This window comes from Morone saxatilis, unplaced genomic scaffold (assembly GCF_004916995.1).
Source record: "Morone saxatilis isolate NCDOM2014 unplaced genomic scaffold, NCSU_SB_2.0 Contig11, whole genome shotgun sequence".
NCBI classification, from domain to species: domain Eukaryota; kingdom Metazoa; phylum Chordata; class Actinopteri; family Moronidae; genus Morone; species Morone saxatilis.
In genome coordinates this window covers 1575433-1583848 of record NW_023339663.1, presented here as the reverse complement: position 1 = coordinate 1583848, position 8416 = coordinate 1575433, and the positions used below count along the sequence as shown (strand labels likewise).

General features: G+C 41.0%; 1 protein-coding gene across 1 annotated transcript in view; it reads left to right on the top strand.

Moving 5' to 3' along the window:
- The window catches only part of pex16 (peroxisomal biogenesis factor 16), a gene marked incomplete at its 5' end in the record, with an annotated part of 7578 nt that extends 1085 nt beyond the window's left edge, over positions 1 to 6493 (top strand). The window contains 9 exon segments of the mRNA XM_035682309.1: positions 788 to 864; positions 1209 to 1342; positions 2008 to 2108; positions 2463 to 2543; positions 3285 to 3437; positions 3864 to 3936; positions 4310 to 4429; positions 4821 to 4885; positions 5647 to 6493. Coding sequence (XP_035538202.1) covers positions 788 to 864; positions 1209 to 1342; positions 2008 to 2108; positions 2463 to 2543; positions 3285 to 3437; positions 3864 to 3936; positions 4310 to 4429; positions 4821 to 4885; positions 5647 to 5705 — 863 coding nt within the window. The 3' untranslated portion in view covers positions 5706 to 6493.
- Between the last annotated feature and the right edge of the window lie 1923 nt (positions 6494 to 8416).

Sequence of the window (8416 nt, the reverse complement as noted above, 5' to 3'; positions counted from 1 at the left end):
CAGAGAGACAGACAGCTCCCCACAAGTGACACCACAACATCTGGATCAGCAGCTGTATATATACATCAGTATTGTAGATTATCACGTTCAAACGTCACAATTTTAATAGTTTTCTTTCGATTAAACTTAAAATTGTGATGCAGAAGTGATAATTCCCACACTGATCGTGAGTCTAAGCCCTACTAGCTTTACTATATACGCTCTCAAACAGGCAAACTCATCTCCATCATGGTTTCATTTGGTCATTCGACGTTTAAATTATCTGTAAATACAGTAAATACCGATAAACCTCAGTGGATAGTCTCATCAATGTAACGTTTGTCCACCAGAGAGCGCTGTTTATTTTACTATAGTCATATATAGTGCTGAGCAGTGTGACCAGAAAGACTCTGTCACTTTCATTGTTTGTCACAGTGTTTATTTCTTTTCTTTGGCAGCACGAACAATACTAAAACATCTGAATGCCATCAGAATTTAAACCAGTTTTATTGTGTAAATGTAGTAAAAACAGGAAATGAACACGTAGTGGTTCATCCGTTATATCGCCCAGCATTAATATAGTATATTATATTCATTATGGTGTCTGGACACTAGATTAAATGATTAATGAGAGAAATAATAGATTAATTAATAATGACTGCAGTCATTTATGAATGTACAGTTTATATATTGTGTTATTTACACAACATGATAGTAAAATATTCTATTACATGATCACAGTGACACACAGTGAATGGTACATAATCAATATATCGGCTGATAAACTCCCTGTTTGTGTCTCTTTAAGTGTACTCCGCCTCCAACCTCCTGGTGCTGTTCAATGACAGTATTCTGCGTAAAGGCCTGAGATCTGCCTTCCCTGTGGTGAGCACCAACCGCTACGTCATCAGATGTCAGATTACAGTCACAGAGAAATAAATGCTTCTGATACAGGCCGCTGCACTGAGGTTGGCCTGGGTGACACATACCAGTCTCAATCTGTGTAATACAGGAAGAAAAATAAGAGAAATGATGACAGACTAATACTGAATATACAAAAAGAGTTGCATCTTTGTTTTCCAGTTTGCGAGCTTTTTTTAAAAGATAATTGTTGTCACCTGGGGATGAGTATCGTTAGGATTTTATTAATACTCTGAGGTCAGAATCCATCAGTAATACTCATTTGTTTTCTCTGTGGCTCAACAAACGTCGTCTCTGGGTGTGTCCAGTCTCTCTCCCAGCAGAGGCTCCTGACCTGGCTGTCTGTGTTGGAGTATGTGGAGGTGTTCCTGGAGATGGGGGCCTGCAAGCTGTGGGGCGACGTCGGCCGCTGGCTGGTGATCGGACTCATTCAGATCTTTAAGTACGGTTTCCCTTTCCTGTGACCGGAAGCAGAATATTTCCCTTGTTTGCATTTTAAACGTACTACAAGCTGTTTTTAACCGGCTCAGTTTAATACTGATCCTTTATATGACCTACAGAAACAAAGACCACTGAGAAGCGTGGCTGTTTCTGTGTAGTTATTCCTATTGTCCGATTAGGTCGGATTCCCCTTAAATTCAATGAAACAAGGCCGTAGGAACACTACTGCTTTTGTCCACAGGGCCGCCACAATCAACCCACAATGGATGTTCCTGGTAGCTGCTTTAAAATAGCCAATGAAGTGAATAATATATGGCCATATATGGTCAGACTTTATCAGCCACCATCAGGGTTGGACCTCATTAATGCTCTTCTGTCTGAATGGGAGAAAAACCCCGCAGTCAGATTATAAACGCTGAAAGACTCGAGGCTGTTGGAGCAGCATGCAGTGTCCACATACTTTTGGCCATGTAATGTATAAGCATTGACGAAGCTAAATACACAGAAGGCAGTGTGTGCTTTGTTTGTGACATCATTTATTGGTAAAACTTCTTTTGTTTCAAATATTAGAAGGTAATGTTTAATAGAAACTCCAGATGTTGTATCTGTAATCTGTAAAAAAGGTAGTATGAATCATTTAATCCCTCTCCTGTCTCTCTCTCTCAGGGCGATATTTCGTATCGTGCTTCTTTTGTGGTACAAATCTGGCATCCAGACTTCACCTCCCATAAACCCTCTGGACAGAGGAGCAGATTTTGTCAGTGAAGGTCCGTTCTCTTCTCTTATCACTGGCTGTTATCGCTCTCCTGCCTGATCTTTTACTGAGAGAGTTTTTGTCTGTTTTATAAGGACTGTGTCCACCATTAAAACATTTCACACATCAGCATGTTGGCATTGTCACTGTTAGAGTGTTTACATGCTGTCTGTCCACTGTTAATCCACCGACGTCTCTCTCTGATGACATTCTCTGCCACTTTATCTTTACACAACAAACAGTTTTAATTCACACATATGTAGAGTTGAACTGTTTGGCCAAACAAACCCCAAATGATGCCGCTTTAAACTTCACAAGCAAATGCTGTTTTTGTATGTACAATGAGTTTCCTGCGTCTCCTCCACAGATGACGCTGACGGGGAGCAGCAAGACGACGCCTGCTTCGTGGGCCAGAGGTCAGGGCGGTCCATCAGGCCTCTGGGCAGCGGTGAGGCAACTTCACTCTCTTCTTTTTATCGCTGTAGTTGTTTGAAATTGAATATCCCTTTGAAGTTTCACAAAGCGTAAGAATTGGAGCTTCTTAAGCATCCGTGCGACTGAGCGTTGGTGTGGATATTCGGTTTCAAACAAAAGCCTGTTTACCAGAAACAGGAGAGACTGTGTTAATGCCAGCTGACAGCCGGGTTGCACACGCTGCTCTGGAGGCTCAGCACTTCGGTTTCAAGTTCACCTGAAGTCGTCGCTCACTCAAAATACAACAAATTACTCCTGTATCAGATTCCTAAATGTCACTGTGACTGAGATTATCCTGTATCCTTTCTTTCACTCGGACGGTAACTTAAAGGGATTTGGAGATACCGGCTGTAGAGATGTCTGCCTCCTCTCCAGTATAATGGAACCAGATGGCCCTCACATCTGGTTCCATAGACCTTGTTGAGAGCAGTTTCATGTAGGAACTATTTTCTTCCTCCCGAACTACACACTCCAACTGTAGCTGAACGTTAGTTGGTTACAGCTCAGCCGAGGAGGAGATACACAGAGTAGATGCACGCTTCCTTCTGCGCAGTGATACGTAGAAAGAAAATAGTTCCTACATGAACGTTTAATAACCAGTACCAGCTGTTTCGCACCACGGTTGACCTTTAACACCCTGCACTAGGTGACTTTCACTGGAGGATTTACTGAACTTTCACGTGTCCACCTGTTTGTTGTCTCTGTGGTGTTTCAGCCCCCTCCCTGCAAGCCCGGCAGTGGGGAGCACCGAGTCAGAGGAAGAGGAGGAGCAGCTTAAGTGGGGAGAAGCTCCACAGCAAGCCGACACAGATGAGCCTTCAGGAGACCGTCGCAGAGTCGGTGTACATCGGACGGCCGCTCGTGCACTGTATCCTTATATATCCCTGTTGATTAGTTCTGTAGAAATATAGTTATATGTTAAACTATGTATAAACTATTATTGTTGTTTTGATTGCCAGACTGCTGTTCCACTGCAGTGTTTGTTGACCTGCGCTGATTGAGGATTGGGAAGTTGTCTTTCATTAATTGCGTCAACCTCTAGATGGCAAACTGTTGCAAGCTGTAGCTGTGTCACTCTGCAGGGAAGGCCTGATATCTATAAATATAACCCCCCCCCCCAACCCACCCCCGTGCTGTATGAGCACATTTAAATCGACCATGTAAAACAAACAAATTGACCTGTAGTCAAACACTTTAACTCTGTGTCTTTTAAATACAAATGTAGTTCAGTATGTTTTAGCTGGAGACCTTTTTATTGGACAGTTTTTCCTTAAAGAAGCCTTCCTGGCTGCAGTGCTCTGCCTCGGACTCTGTGGGAAACAGTCCTGGAAGCCGTGGCTCGTCTCCGGAGTCCTCGAACTCTCCAGGTATCCAAGCTCTGTTCCCGTTGGTCCAATCAGAAATCATTACATTTTAAAAACACCATCTCTGCTATTCATCTTTACAATGCTAGTTATTATTTTACAAAGATATATATGAAGGTATCTTTAAAGGAAAACACTCTTCCAAAGTTAGAACAGATGCAGATCACAGGCTGTCTGCTTTGTCTTGAGGGAAAAATTCAGCTCTTCTGAGCCATTCAGGATCTTTTAAGATGTCTGTCAGACTCGACAGGTGAACGCTGCGTTATAAAAACATAGAGCTCAGATAAGCATCCTGTCATGCTCTCATTCTTCGTTGTGCCTCTAACCAAATTACAGTTTGAGAAGTTATTCCAGTTATTTGTCCTCCTTCCTTTAGTTTCGCTGTGCTCAGCGATAAAAAGTTTCAAAATCGATGGGAGAGGAACGAGATGAGGAGGAGAACATTTCTTCTGCTGTACTACCTTCTGCGGTCACCCTTCTATGACAAATACTCAGGGTAAGTATCTTATTAAGAGTTAATTTATTAATATTTTCAATGAACCGAATCATTATTTAGTTCATAAAATGACAGAGCATTGTGGGTAAATGTCTGTCACAGTTCCCACAGGCCCCGGTGACGTCTTCAGTTTGTATATTACGTCCAATTAACAATCCAAAACCCCCCAAAAAGTTTAATTTACAATTACATAAAACACAGAAAAGCAGCAAATCTTTACATTTCAGAAGTCGAACCAGAGAGAGTTCAATCGTTGTTGGGGACCAACTGATCGATCAATCGTTTCAGCCCTTTATGAAAAATACCAGTTTTGAAAGAATGAATGCAGTTTGAAATATTTGTTGGAACTTAAATTGTGTTTTAACAGTTAAGTGTGTTTCCTCGTCTGCAGGGAAAAGATTCTCTTCCTGCTCAGACTTCTGGCCGATCATGTTCCAGGAATTGGCCTTGTGGCGCGTAAGTACTGCAGTCAGGTCTGCTCCATGACGCTCGCCTCCAAACACGAGCCCCTGAAAGTATTTCTACAGCACATTAAATATTCATGACTTATGAAATATATATATCAATAAATATAAGTTGAGAGGGTTTAACCCCCTGAGCGTGTGCTCCATCAGGACTGTGGGTGTGGGTGCAGATCACATTTGATTGATGTTGCTGACATAAGTAACAACCCCACAACTGTCATTAGGTTTTGATTTAAATGCACGTAGTACGTGATGTCACCTCTTTTCTATTCAGCACCGCTCACTTTAGACCAAACACATCACACTAAATAAAGTGTTTGGACACAAATGGGTTAAAGTGACACTTTAAAGTGAATTCAGTTAAATAAAATCACCAAAGTCAGCAGGATTTATCTTCTGGGGGCCACAAATGTCTTAATGGCAATCCATCCAGTAGTTTTTTAAATATTTCTGTATGGACCAATATTTATTTCTATATTAACCACTTTTTTTACTCATTTGTGTCATCACAAATGTCAGTGTAATTTGGAAGAAGGCTTTATCGATTCAGAGATCAGAACCCAGATTCTCTATCGCCACTTGTTGCCAAAGTTATATAATGATGGCCCAAATAGAACTCGTAGCAACTTATTAAGACCGTAATTGCATTTTATGAATAATATGAATGCACAGTTCAGGGTTTTCCAATCTACTGTCCCTCTCTCGTATGATGAGTTCAGAACGGTGCTTGTTCTGACCCTGTTGTCTGTTCAGGCCCTCTGATGGATTACCTCCCCACCTGGCAGAAGATCTACTTCTACAACTGGGGTTAAAAGCTGCTGGACGCGCTCCCATCTGTGACATTACTGCAAGTCAACAAGGGCAACGGCGAGGACCAAACTGTGGAGCCCACAGGAACAGACACTTGCCATTAACTCCCCAAAAATCTGATAAATTGATGTGGAAGTGATTACCACCTCTGACTGACAGTGACAACCTTCTTAACAAAATGACATGATTATCACATTATATTCAGTAATCAACGGATTTTTCTCTTTTTTTTCCTTCAGGTTTTATGACTTTGTTTCTGACGCTCTAAAACACTGCTAAAGAAAAAACAATCTGCCTCATGTCGGAGGCTGTCTGTACAGTTTGTGATATATGGAAGAATGTTGTGAGCACTGTTATCTTTATGGTTTCATTGTTCTCATCAAGATACGCTGCAGCGACAGGTGGCCGCTGTTTATGGCGAACAGGCGTCAGCAGGTCGCTGCAGGGCAGAAATGTTTCAAGAGGACTCAAAACGAAGGAGCGATGACTGAGAAGCACATTAAAGTTGAGTGACAAGTCTCTCAACACGTTGTTCGCACCAGCAGGCGCTGAATTCCCAGTCCATGACTCAGTTCTGGACGTTGTTCATGCACACGCACACACTGAGCTATTGTAAAATACCAGCGGATGAACATCATGAAGTCTTGAAACAGCAAAAACAGGTTCTTAAGGCTGTCTGTGTGTGTGTGTGCTGGAGTCAGTGACCAGAACACGGCTGAGGTTTTCAATCTTTATTAACATACTGAATAAGTTTCTTTTTTGTAGCCTACAAATAAATAGTTGAATGTTTCATCCTTTCGGTCCACGTGGTTGTTACTTGTTGGAGAGTTTCTGGAGGGTGGGACACACACGGGCATGGCCACGCTAGGAAAAATATGACACTCTGATCTATCAAAGAAGGTTACAAACCAGATTCCACACCTCATCTACCGCTCAATAACCTGTTGAATGTAAAGTCTGCCGGGAACAGGGAGGTGAGGGTACTGTGGGTCAAATCACGTCGGTTTGTCTTGATCAGAGGTTCACACTACACGGTTTAGTTGTATTCACTTGCATGCTACCTGGTCCTGGAATTTAATGTCAGCTAAACAGAGAAATATTTAAAGGGCTCCTCATCATTATCAGTCATAGGCACAACCATCATGATTCGGTTTACACCTCGAATGTCAGGAATATTTTTCATTGGATTAAACTGAACAGATTACAATGTAAACTGAAGATGTCAGCCTTCAAAATAAAAGGTTATAAACTGTTAAGTGAACTAAAGGCAGCGTTAAAACGCCTTGTTTCTCTCAGAGCTGAGGTACATCGAGGCAGACTTCAGATTCAACCAGCGACACTCAAAGTGAATCTTCTTCTTTAAAGGTTGTAAAATGGAGATGCATAGTCAAAACAGTATCATTGTTTTGTGAGCTGGGGCTTAGCATGTTCTGTCTGACGTCCGTATCCAGACTTATTCTACTTTAAATGACACTTCATGTGTATCCGATTATTTTTTTATTCACCGTTTGGGTTTAACGCTCAATTTAAAATCTCCCAATTCCTCTGCACTGCGACCAAGCTGGAGGTATTTCTCTCTGCGGCTGTGCGCTCCCTGGATTCAAAGGTCCAGTGTCTAACACTGAGGAGGATCTGACAGAAATGGAATATAATATTCATAGGTATGTTTACATTAGTGTATAATCACCTCAATATAACAACTGTTGTTTGTTATGTTGGTTTTATCTACGGAGGCTGGCCTGTTTCTACAGTAGCCCAGAATGGACAAACCAAATACTGGCTCTAAAAAGGGCCTCTCGTGGCCACCGTAGTTTCTCCTACATGCTTGGAAGGCTGAGCTGTATTTAAATGGTTCCGATCTGCAGCTACACACTGGTCCTTCAAAGGTCTTCTAAAAAGCTCCAGTGTGTGGGATTTAGTGGTGAAGCTGCAGATTACAAGTGTAGATCAAAAGCAGCTCATTCTAAGGCAACAAAGACACAATGATTCTGATTTTCAGCTGATTATACACCAATAAAAACACATGTATGAATAATAAATTACATTTCTGACAATAGATCCTCCTAAATGTTACGTAAGTTTAACTATTTAAAAAAAGATATATAATAAATAACCATAGCAGCTAGGAGATCAAACGTCTGATGCTCCAATGTTTCAGAATATATACTTTCACCCAGACAGAAATGCTTCATTCCAAATTCACAAACCGTCTGAAACTGTGAAGACAGTTGGCTGTCAGTGCTTTATGTGAATGAAAAAAAACAACCTGTGGACAAACTCAACCCAAAGTGAACAGCAGTGAATCGAACACTGAACGCAAAACACGGTGGATTCTTGTTCGAATTAACTCTGAAAGTTTAAAATATATACTGCACTTTTTTTAATATCAACAAAAAAAGACTTAAGCATGAAGTATTTGATAATATGAATCAAAAACAACACTTTGATTTATGTATAAAGGAATAAAATATAGTAAAATTAACTCAGACGTCATTTTGAAAACTAAGACCAAAAAAAAAAAAAGATTCAACAGTAAATTACAACGTAACTCTTAAGTTTTAAAAAGATTACACCCTGTGATGGTTTCCTTTATGAAAATAAACTCAAGAGTCTGCAAATGAGAATGAGAGAAGAAAATACTGTCTCACTCCTGTAAAATTGTCTCTAGAAGAGGACGGGTGAGAATTCTCTTTTCCCCATGCAATCCTTCCCG